The 12,646-nt window shown below is 44.8% G+C and overlaps 2 protein-coding genes across 3 annotated transcripts in view; both read right to left on the bottom strand.

Annotated features, from left to right (window-relative positions):
• smarce1 (SWI/SNF related BAF chromatin remodeling complex subunit E1) overlaps positions 1–9,128 on the bottom strand; it is a 52,717-nt gene extending 43,589 nt beyond the window's left edge. The window contains exons 1-3 of one of the 2 annotated variants that reach the window (XM_078529502.1): positions 8,903–9,128; positions 5,197–5,228; positions 3,196–3,239 (exon numbers count right to left, since the gene is read on the bottom strand). In XM_078529502.1, the coding sequence (XP_078385628.1) occupies positions 3,196–3,239; positions 5,197–5,203 (51 nt within the window). In that variant the 5' untranslated portion in view covers positions 5,204–5,228; positions 8,903–9,128. Of the gene's footprint in view, positions 1–3,195; positions 3,240–5,196; positions 5,229–8,898 lie in introns of both variants that reach the window. The other variant, XM_078529501.1, reaches the window with a different exon arrangement.
• The window catches only part of LOC144667908 (keratin, type I cytoskeletal 19-like), a 189,891-nt gene that overhangs the window by 102,727 nt on the left and 74,518 nt on the right, over positions 1–12,646 (bottom strand). The gene's annotated exons all lie outside the window — the stretch shown is intronic.

Below are 12,646 nucleotides of genomic sequence, written 5' to 3'. Positions count from 1 at the left end.
GAATTTAAGTGCTTCCCACAATATTTTCCCCTATTAAAACGCTCACCTAGAACAATGGGATTCACAGTCAATTTAAGTAAGCTGGGAAGCAAAATAATAAGCAAGTTGAATCTCACAGGCAACTGGGCCGAGGTTTTCCGATGCATGTGATTTTACCTCAGCTAATGAAAGCCTCATTTTAAATGATTACCATGAATGATACAATAATTCCAATCAGAAAATCTAGGCTATAGTGTATTCACAAGCAGGACAATAACTCCAGAGTTAAACCTCCTTTCATTCCACTCCCCCTTTTATTTAAAGAGCTGGAGTACAGCATAACTAAAAGCTGGATACAGGTTATTAATCATATTTCCAGCTCTAGTTCATTCTCTGTAACACCTGCTGGAAATTTTAATCTTGCTAAATGTAGGGTTAATTGAAATAGAAGTGACAGAGTACAATCTCTCTTTTGTATATAAACATGAATTGTATTCTTTGTTTTTATATTCACAGTAGTCACTGTAAAACAGTACTTAACAACAGCAGGGACATAGCATTTATACTTTCAGCTGCCACTCTTCCTCCCTTAAACTGTTAATGTGATGAATTCTGACAACAGGTTTTGGTGAGGGCCGTCTACACAGCCTCCGGGTGAAAAAAAAACTCTCTCTTCACAACACGCACCCACCTGCTGTTAGGTGATCACTGTATCATGACACATAGCAGTAGGATGGAGACTGGCACTCATAATTCCACACGGAGAACAACAACTTTGCTACAAGGCAGTGGTCAGGTATCCCTCTGTGCAAACAGAGATTATAACAGAAGGTGAATCACCCCAGGATGCTCGCACACACCGCTTCCAAAAACCGCGATGCAAGATCCCTGCCAGCAGGTCAACTGCCCAGCTACCCCAGCCAAAGTACTGGTGCATGGGAACCAAAAAAGAGGAAGACTAAGTCAAATGAAAGCACTGGGTGGGAAATAGGGCTCAATATTATGGTTCAGCACACAAGGGCTAGAGTTTGTTGTGGGAAACAAACAGTAATAACAGACAAAGCATAAGATTCATCAGCATTTGAAACAGAAAGACTAGTTTCATGTTCATATCAGAACATTTTTGATGATGCTCCCACTTAAAATGTAAACTTACTGTATTTTCTTTAGATCCTGATGGACCAATTGTGGATTCCAGCATTTCCCATTTTGAATTCATTATGTCCAGCAGTCATGTTTTTAAAATCTCTACAGTGCACCCACTACTTTAAATATCATTATTATTAATGAAACTTCAGAATATGTTACAGCATGGCACCTCACTTTCCTGCGACACACTATGTTTCCCAGATCATTTTCTATTTAATACACAAGGAAATACTTCGACTTCTATAAGTTAAGAGCAATATTCAGGTATCCATCCTGAAATGTCTTCCAAAAAACACAATCATAGTATAAATGTGCTTATAAATATTTTCAACAAGTGTGCATCTAGCCAGCTCCTGAAAGCAAAGCCAGTAGGAGATTGTACAAAGTCAGGGTCAATACCAAAGACAGATTCACTTCAGTACCACATATGGGAACAGATTGCCCATCACACTCTTGGTCAGGAAACAGAAGACAATACCATCTCAATTTTACTATCATTTGAGACATCAATGCATATTGGGGTAGAAATTCATCCTGGGTGTTAGGGATGGGAGGGGCAGCACAAAACAGGTGATATCTGATTGACCACCCGATATTAATTCATTAACTGCAATGGAACTGAGCATCAGCTGCTGTGTACAACCAGCGGCCGATCTGGCATCGCCTATTCTGCATCACTGCACAAGGTGAATTTCTACCCTATAAACTTTCAAGTCCTAGCATTTCAAACCAAAAGTATAAAACTGTAACTCCCTCCTAAAATTAAAGGTTTAAATACCAAACTCTTCATGAGTAAAATTACTTTGAGAATTGATATCACGGCATGAGTAAAACGAAGGCAAGAAAGGAACCTCATTCACTGCAAATGATAAAGATACAAAAACCTACTTTGAAATACATTTAACCTCAAACTTCTCCCCCCTTTCCAAATTCACCTGCACTTGAAACTTGATGGTCAAATATCAAAAAGCAGCTCGGCCGCTGCTACACTCTTATGAAACTTCACAACAATACTGAGACATCTTTATAATCACCTCAAAGGCCAGGTGAACCAGCAGCCAAATTTAACCATCCTTATTCATTCATGAAATGTGGGCAACACTAGTGAAGCTTCCTTTGCTTTCCCTGAGGGATGGTGGGTCTCCTGTTGTTCTATAATGATTATTTGTATAACTGAGTGCTTTTAGGATACCTCTGAAGACATTAAGAATGAACCACACAGTGTGAGCTGGAGTTCCAAAACTATTTTCTCCAGGTATGGCTAACGTAACAAGTCACACACCATTTAACAGAAAATTATACTTCAATTTATTTCTGTTTTATTTTCTTGGTCAAAGCAAACCTCTGGCACAGCATGTTATTGCAATACTTCACATCAGAAACCTTTTACTTATCAATCACACAGACTACACTACCATCTGTACATAATCCATACCCCTCCTGCTACCAACTTACACATGATTCTATCCCCAGCGCCCCACTCCCCCAGCTCAGAAAGATTTAGTCCCTCTCACTGTAATTAGAAAGCTCTAACTGTACTTAATAACAGCAAAAAGGTGAGCACAAAGACTGGAGCAAAAATAATTCATGTTAGTCTTGCCTCAGAAAGATCTCGGCGTAACACAACCAATGCTATATTACATCATTCTGCTTTGAAGTACTTCCGATATTCCTTATGTCAGTGCACTAATTTCTTTTTTATCTTACACAATTAATATTTTATCTACTTTAAAGATAAGAAGCTTGGCACAGCTACAACAGCCCAATCTTACACCCACTCACGTTTCATGGCCAAGAGGCGCTGGAGACCATGTTGTAATGTACGTCACCCTGACTATGCACCAATTCCCATCTCAGGATGTCTCAGACAGCAAAGGTAAACCACTATTTGTGTCAGGCTCTGGCCAAGGTCTGGGTGAATCTTTAACCTGCCAGTACAAGTCAGCACTGTATTTTCACCATCCGAGAATCATTTGCGTTAACCAATTAAAACTTCTACATTGTCTTTGCAATAATTTTACAACCTAATTGCGTTTTTAAATAATTCATGAAAATATAAAGACTTACAGTGGTGGGAGCAGGGGCAGGGGGCGGTGCATAAGACGGTCTTTCTGTAATAGAACAAAATATAAAACAAAATTAAATTTTAATTTATGAACAAATGCAACAATATTAGGATTCAGAAATCACATTAATAGGAAAATCCTAACTGTAACTATTCTGTCCCATGTCTTTAATCTCTCATCTCCCCACCCTGAAGGCAATGTCTCCTACTGAGGACAATTCCATGGGTGCAAAGCACACTCTAGTATGTCGTCCAAGTGCCCATTCTTTCTATGTAAGTCCATACAATAAGAGGTAGAGTTTCTGCAGGGCCTCCCTGATCTCTAATAAAGCTTCAGTCTCTGCACATGGAAAATTCCCGGTCTGAACCATCACATCAGGAGAAAACGCCAACAAGCTGGCACTTTCCCCACAGGGGAGGGCAAGTGGTCTGGGTGGCCCTTATGGACCAGGACACAGGTGTCACCGGGATATTTTACATCCACCTGAGAGTGTAGACAGGGGCCCAGTTTAACATCTCATATAAAAAATTGATTTTTTTTTTGATTTGTCTTGCATGTTTTCATATGTCAGTACACATAACAAAACTAAAAGCCTTCATTAATTTTGGAACATTTCAACAGATTACAAGAACAACATTCATGTATCTGGTCTACCCTGGAGACAGCAAGAGCTCTGAAACAGTCTCACACGTAATCGCAGATATGCTCTAATTATTGTTACTCTCAGTGTTCACCAACCTTCCCCCTTCAATCCCAGGACAAACAAATTGGCAACAACAATATCCCACCCAAATGGATGAAAGACTGCTCAGAGAAACATTGACAAATTAGAGACTAACATAAAAATAGTAAACAATGGTACAATCATAATTACTTGGTCATTTAGAAGTTGTGGCAAACACCTTGAATTCAAAGATGACAAGATGTTTTTTAATCTGAAGAAATAACGGTCACAAAGTTGGTGTTTAAAGTTACAGTAAAAAATACAATGCACAGTGGCTCAGTGGTTGAATACGTTGCATATCCAGGTTTGAGGTGTAGCGGGTCATGAGTTTACTGATTTCAAGCAAAGATTTCATATTTGATGTAATTATGGGCTGGAGAAGAAATAAAAACTAATTATGGTTCCTGTTCCTGATTTGTCTTCAGCGACACCCTGCCCCACCCCATCATATTCAACCATGAAGGAAAGGAAGGTCAAAGAAGGTTGTTGAAAAGGGTTGGTAGTTACTAGAAGCAAAATTCATAACATTCTTCACAATAACACAGACCACATTGTTAAAGCCAGTATTAAGAATCAAGCATGTAACACTAGATTAAAAAATGCAAGGCATATAGAATGAAATTTCCCAGGAAAGTTGATTTGGACAACAAATGCCGAAGACTACTGGACAGGATACCCAAAAACAAGTGGCTGATCTTTCACTGGCAGATCCAGCAGGTGTGTATTAACTGCACCATGCACTCTACAGATGTCTTGTAAAAGAATATGGTGCGTGTGGGTGCAAAGCAGAGCATGTACAAATTGCAGCATATTTAGTGGGCCATCAGACCAATCACAATTCCACTGCCTCTGCCCATGACTCAATGCACCAGGCGCTATCTAAGCAGGTCAGTGCTAGAATGGAATTCTTTAATTATAACACAAACCAATGAGGGCTGCATCCACATCGAGCAAATGAGGATTCAAAAGTATTTGCTCCTTTACTTGAAACAACGTGCTTTTATAAAATTAATCAAGACTCTATTTAACACGCTAAAGAATCTCCAGCTGCCATCTTGGGTATGGGCAGAGAATCAACATCAGCAGAATCTGGGTAAAGGGGTGAAGGGCGCTGGTGGAGGGAAGAACAGACCTGAAGAACTGGACTTGAAGCTTTCTACCAGAACAAAGTAAATGAAGCTTCAAGTCACTATTACAAGTCTTGTATTATCTGAAAACGATTGTCAACATTTGCATTTTCATTCAATAACAAATTCTAAATCACAGTTTTTTGCTTACTTGACATGATGATGCCAACAGCCTCTTACAATCTGAAACAGAAAAAAAAGACATCAGAAAAGCAAAATCTTTCAGAAACAGTACATGTTCAGTCTACCATTCATTTGCTTCTTAGATGAAGTCTTGTATTTATAGTGCCTTTCAAAACCAGCACAGATTAGAAAGGAAAGCCAGTGCCTCAATGTTTTTTGTGGATCAGCTACTTGGAGAGTTTTATAGGTAACTGTACTCATCCTGACTCAGAGTCAGAAAATCATGGGCCACTGCAAACACCTGAGCTCATGATCCAGGCTGGCACTCCAATGCAGTGTCAACCGGGGGGGCAGACCCAGTGACAGAGGAGAGAAGAGTTTCTCAATTTTAACTAAGGAAGTAGAGTGCCAGTGTGAACTCGAAGGGAAGAAGTACCCATTAGTTTACGACAAAGTGCCACATTCATAATCATCCGTAATTTCTCAGCAAGAAATTACAGCAAATGCCTGTGATTTCATTTAAAATCTCCTGCTCTACAGTGAGGTCCCACTGCACACACTGCCTCATGCTGACCAACTGCTCAGAGAAAGCCCCAAAAGAAACAGTGGACACCACATGCCAGCCATATCAGTGGGTAACACTCTCATCTATGAGCAAGGTTCTGGGTTCAAATCCCACTCCAGAGGCTTCAATGCAAACATCAAGGCTGACAATCCAGTGCAGTATTGAAGGAATGCTGCACTGTCAGAAGTGCCATCTTTTGGATGAGACATTAAACTGAGGCCATGACTGTACATCTGGATAAAGGGATGAATGGTATGGTTGCCAAATTTGCTGATGACACAAAGATAGGTAGGAAAGTAAGTTGTGAAGAGGACATAAGGAGGCTACAAACAGATACAGATAGATTAAGTGAATGGTCAAAGATCTGGCAAATGGAGTATAATGTGGGAAATGTGGAATTGTCCATTTTGGCAGAAAGAATAAAGGAGAAGCTTAGTAGCTAAATGGTGAGAGATTGCACAGCTCTGAGGTGCAGATGGATCTGGGTGTCCTAATGCATGAATCACAAAAGGTTAGCATGCAGGTACAGCAGGTAATTAGGGAAACTAATAGAATGTAATTGTTTATACTGAGGGGAATTGAATACAAAATTAGAGAGGTTATGCTTCAGTTGTACAGGGCACTGAGTGAGACCACATCTGGAGTACTGTGTACAGTATTGGTCTCCTTATTTAATGAAGAACAAAAGTGCATTAGAAGCAGTTCAGAGAAGGTTTACCAGACTAATACCTGGAATGGGAGGGTTGTCTTATGAGGAATGATTGGACAGGGTGGGTTTGTATCTGCTGGAGTTTAGGAGAGTAAGAGGCGATCTGATTAAAACATATCAGATCCTGAGGGGTCTTGACAGGGTGGACGTGGAGAGAATGTTTCCTCTTGTGGGTGAATCTAGAACTAGGGGTCACTGTGTAAAAATAAGGGGTTGCCCATTTAAACAGAGATGAGGCGAAATTTTTTCACTGAGGGTCGTGAGTCTCTGGAACTCTCTTCCTTAAAAGGTAGGGAAAGCAGAGTCTTTGCATATTTTTAAGGCCGAGGTGGATAGATCCTTGGTAAGCAAGGGGGTTGGGGGTTATAGGTTATCAGGGGCAGGTGGGACGCAGATTTCAGGTTACTATTAGATCAGCTGTGATCTTATTGAATGGCGGAGTTGGCTCAAGGGGCTGAATGGCCTTACTCCTGCAACTTGTTCGTATGTGAAAGATCCCATGGTCACTGCTTTGAAGACAATCGGGGGAGTTCTCCCTGGTGTCCTGGCCAATATTGATGACCGGCAATCTTGGTATTCTACAGAAGTAGAAACATCTTGTGCGTGTCTTAGCCACCTTTTATGATCCCAAAGGTCTCCATCAGCACCCCCACAGCCTTCAGAGCAAAGAGCCCCTGCCTGTTCAATCTTTCCTGATCATCATAACCCCTCAATTCTGGAATATAATCCTTGTGAATATTTCCTGCAGCTTCTCCAGTGCTTCCACACACATGCACACACACAAACCCCTCCCCAAACACCACCCAACCCCACACATCAATCTCCTCCCCCCACACCTCATCCCTCACCTCCCCCACTCCCCCTCACCTCCCCCCACACCTCATCCCTCACCTCCCCCACTCCCCCTCACCTCCCCCCACACCTCATCCCTCACCTCCCCCACTCCCCCTCACCTCCTCCCTCCCCCACTCCTCCCCCCATCCCATCCATCTCCCCCATCATACCCTAAGCCCCCACCCTCAATCCCCCCAATCCCACCCCCCACCCCATCCTCACCGCCCCAATCCCACCCTCCACCCCACCCTCACCCACCAATCCCACCCTCACCCTCAATCCCACCCCCCACCCTCACCCCCCCAATCCCACCCCCACCCACCAATCGCACCCTCACCCTCAATCCCACCCCCCACCCTCACCCCCCCAATCCCACCCCCCACCCTCACCCCCCCCAATCCCACCCCCCACCCTCACCCCCCCAATCCCACCCCCCACCCTCACCCCCCCCAATCCCACCCCCCCAATCCCACCCCCCACCCTCACCCCCCCCAATCCCACCCCCCCAATCCCACCCCCAACCCCCCCTCAACTCCCACCCTCACCCCCTCCACCCCCCCCACCCTCCCCCTCCACCCCCCCCTCCACCACCCCCCCCACACCAATCGCACCCTCACCCTCAATCCCACCCCCACACCAATCGCACCCTCACCCTCAATCCCACCCCCAACCCCCCCTCAACCCCCATCCTCACCCCCCCACCCTCCACGCCCCCCACCCTCCACGCCCCCCACCCCCCAACCCCCTCCACCCCCCAACCGCCCTCCACCCCCCAACCCCACACCCCACCCCACCTTCACCCCCACCCCCCAATCCCACGCCCCACCCCCCCTCCCCCTCACCCCCACCCCCCCTCCCCCTCACCCCCACCCCCCAATCACCCCCACCCCCCAATCACCCCCACCCCCAATCACCCCCACCCCCCACCCCCCTCACGCCCACCACCCCCAAATCCCACCCTCACCCCCAATCCCCCCCCAAATCCCACCCTCACCCCCAATCCCACCCTCACCCCCCTCACCCCCAATCCCCACCCTCACCCCCCTCACCCCCAATCCCCCCCCAATCCCACCCTCACCCCCAATCCCCCCCCCAATCCCACCCTCACCCCCAATCCCCCCCCAATCCCACCCTCACCCCCAATCCCCCCCCAATCCCACCCTCACCCCCAATCCCCCCCCAATCCCACCCTCACCCCCAATCCCCCCCCAATCCCACCCTCACCCCCAATCCCCCCCCAATCCCACCCTCACCCCCAATCCCCCCCCAATCCCACCCTCACCCCCAATCCCCCCCCAATCCCACCCTCACCCCCAATCCCCCCCCAATCCCACCCTCACCCCCAATCCCCCCCCAATCCCACCCTCACCCCCAATCCACCCCCCCAACCCAACCTCACCCCCCTCACCCCAGCCCCCTCCCCACCCCCTCACCCTCACCCCAGCCCATCCCACTCTCACCCTCACTCTCACTCTCTCCCCCCTCAGCCCCCCCCTCTCAATCCCACTCCCCATCTCCCCCTAAATGAGGAGAAGCCGCTGCTGAGGATGATTTTGTGCCCAGGCCTCAGGCTCCGGGGCCGCGAAAGATGTAAATCGGCGGCGAGATGATAAAATGTGGACTCACAGAGAGCGGGCGGGAGGCTTGAGGGTGAACGGATCCCCCGGGCGGCCGGATTATGCGGGACAGTCGGTGCCGGAGAAGCGGCGGCGGCGGCGGGAGCGGCTCCTATTGTCCGGGGGGGGAGGGGCCACAACATTCCACACAAATCGAACACGGCCCGGGGGGGAAGGAAAAAAATCACACAGCCCGGGGAGACACTCCGCGCTTCAGATCCGCCCATTCTCCGCCCTCGCTGCGTCCTGCGGAATTTTATAAACGATTAAATATTTTAATCGAATCTGCCAATCGGTATCGAATCATTCCGTCCCAAGGCCAACCAGTAATGTGATTTCACTCCGCACATTCGAGCCTTCGAATAATTTTTCCCACTCTATAAGTTCAATTAATATTGATGTGATTTTGTTGTAATATCAATTATTGTGGTTCGTTGAATGAATGTTGGTAAATTGATAGTTTCTCTTCTAAAAGAAATCAGTTTCCCATGGAGAATCTGTTGCTGTAGACAGTAAACCTGTTATTCTCCTTTGAATAGAATTGATTCCCAGACTCTAAAGTTTAGAAATTTCATTCATTCATTGTGTTTATTTCTTTAATCTTATGATTCATTTTGTCCCTTCTCGCCCACTGAGAAACCTCCTTACCCTGAGAATGGTTATTTGCAAGGTGAACTAGGGCAAAATTCAGATAATGAAGGGAGAAATTCTCCACCCAAGCTCTTGTCTGATAAATTCATTACATTCTTGGCAATATCATTGATTCAAAAATAAAATATTGTTTGTATAAAGAATGCTTGTTTAGGATAGATTTTAAAAAAAAATAAGAACAGGATGAGGCCATGCTGTGCTTCTCCATTCTACGATCATGACATCTGAGCTTGACATCAATCCCACTTTCCAACTGGGCCATAACTCTTGACTCCTATAGTTCAAAAATCTCTCTCAGCCTTGAATAACATCATTCAGCATCTGTAGCTCTCTGAGGTAGAGAATTCCAAAGATTCACACACCCTAAATTGCATTTAATGTTTTACTCACACCTTTAGTAATCCTGGTTAACATCTCTTAGTTAACATCCTGGTTAACATTTGCTACAGCACAATTTCTGACTGTTAAACTCTCACCTCTTTTTTTTGTTTTCAAACTTTTATTCATACTTTTTTTTCCACCTGAGTCCTACCCCACTAGTTTTCAGCTCTTGTGATTGCCCTATTTATGCATTCTGCTGGGACCTGAGTACCGGGGCAGCTCAAGTGGAGCCCGTATGGTTCCTTCTTGGAGTGAAAAGGAATCCCTTGTTCTCACACGACTCCTTCAAACACATGTTCACCACTTTAATCTGCCAATTTGTATGCGGCTCAGGTAATAATCCGGACATTATAACCCTTGAGATCTTCTTTAATTTAGTTCCTAGTTCTTGGTATCTCCAAACAGGAGCTTTTGCCTACTATTCCCTATGCTGTTGGTTCCAACATGGATCACAACAACTGGACCTTCTCTCTTTCTCTCCAATATCCTTTAAAGCGTAGACAGGTTGGGCTGAATGGCCCATTTCTGTGCTGTAAATCCTACTCATTCTAGCAAGGGCCGACCTGCTCTGAATGGCTTAGAAACCTTTGTGGGCAGTGAATTTTCCAACCAGGCTATTTAAACAAGATTAATAGACTTTGTGGCTGAGAGATTAGGCTGATAGGAATTGGCAGTCATACTGATGTATAACTGACAATTAAAGACTCCAACTCATAATTATGTAATTTTTTTGGCAGATTGTTTTGTTTTGTACATGTTAAATCTGAATTGCTCATATGTTCATGATGACTAAAACTTCCTGATATCAATTTTACATTTGTTATTTATTCATACTTTAATAAACTAATACTGTGTCACTGTAATGATGGTTTAGTTTGAAGTCATTTTTTTGCATCTACCAGTGATTATCTTATGTACCTTTGTGAGGTTACAGCAATCATCTGACATCAAGGTTGAATGGATCAAGGATCTCCAATCTTTTCTTATAACCCAGCTCTCTGATCAATAGCCCTGTTGCTTGACACTGTTACACTGATGAAGGGGGAGTTTGATAGTGATTAGCTGAAGCAGACAGATTTAAGAAGCTTCCAGGTTTGAGCAACAATCTTTGCTGAGTTACTGAACACAGATGGAACACCAGATGAGATGAGAGTGACTGCCCTTGACACCAAGTCAGCATTTAATGGTGTGTGACATCAAGGAGCCCTAACAAAATTGGAGTCAATGGGAATCAGGGGGAAAACTCTCCTCTGGCTGGAGTCATACCTAGCACAAAGGAAGATGGTTGTGGCTGTCAAAGGTCAGTCATCTCAGCTCCGGGACACCACTGCAGGAGCTCCTCAGGGTAGTGTCCTCGGCCCAACCATCTTCAGCTTCATCAATGACCTTCCTTCCATCATAAAGTCAGAATGGGATGTTTGCTGATGATTACACAATGTTCAGCACTATTTGCAACTGCTCAGATACTGAAGCAGCCCATGTCAAAATGCAACAAGACCAGGTCAGTGCTCAGGCTTGGGCTGATAAGTGTAAGCAACATTTGTGCCACACAAGTGCCAGGCCATCTCCAACAAGAGAGAATCCAACCATTTCCCCTTGATATTTAATAGCATTACCATCGCTGAATCCCCTGTTCTCGACATCCTTGGGGTTACCATTGACCAGAAACTGAACTGGACTAGCCACATAAATACTGTGGCTACAAGAGCAGGTCAGAGGCTGGGAATCCTGTGGAGAGTAACTCACCTCTTGACTGCCTAAAACCCGTTCACCATCTAAAGGTATAAGCTATGAGTGTGAAGGAACCATCCAGGACACAGCAATCCTCTTGATGGCACCCTATCTACCATAATAAGTATTCACACTGACATGTCAGTAAGACATGAAAGAAATCATAAACCTTTGTAAATCAAACCGTAATCTTTTTGCTTATTTAAAAATGGACTTTGCTGAACCAAAAGATGGCTGCTACATGTCACATGATTCACTAGATTGGCCACGGTTTCTAGAAATTTCCAATAGCAATTACAAGGACAAATGAGTTCCCCCCTCATCCTTGTGGAATCTCACACTTCATTGTGAGGATACATTATAATCCACTAAACCAGAGGACTATAGCAAAGAAAGAGACATCAAAACTTGTTATACCTGCAAAGGCACTAACAGCCACCATCTCATACCTGGGACTATCAAGGTCTATTTGAAAAAGGAACTACTGAAGGGAAATGGACAGAATTTGCACCTTTGTAAGTTCACCCTCTAGTGGAGTCCAAGTGTCTACCAAGACAATAACTACTGCAAATGGGGTCATTAATATGGATAATGATTCGTTCAGAGGCTAATGAGAGGGACATTATTAGCCATAAAATAAAAGCCAGGTCCAGATACCAGATAGGCATCCCTTTATGAAATAAGTATGGAGGAAAGAGGTCACGTTACTTGAGTGACCATTTTGAAGTCTCTATATTCAGTTAAGAATCAGAATCAGGCCAGTCTGATGATTTGTCTCCAGCCTGCAAGACTAACAGCAGGACTCCAGGTTGGCCAAACAACCTGCAGCAAGTTTCAGCCCCTCAAAGCCTGTTTAGCTGGAAGCTTCTGACCATCACCCGCCAAGCAGACCAAGTCTATGTAGAGCAATCTCATCTCGCTGCATTGCCATCCACTTTAAAGGGATTCTGCATTGGTGTCTTCTGCCAGGAACCAACCGGGGGTTCATGCT

This window comes from Cetorhinus maximus, chromosome 25 (genome assembly GCF_964194155.1).
Source record: "Cetorhinus maximus chromosome 25, sCetMax3.hap1.1, whole genome shotgun sequence".
Taxonomy (NCBI): domain Eukaryota; kingdom Metazoa; phylum Chordata; class Chondrichthyes; order Lamniformes; family Cetorhinidae; genus Cetorhinus; species Cetorhinus maximus.
The sequence above is the reverse complement of the archived record's forward strand: the minus strand, read 5'-3'. Positions and strand labels throughout refer to the sequence as shown.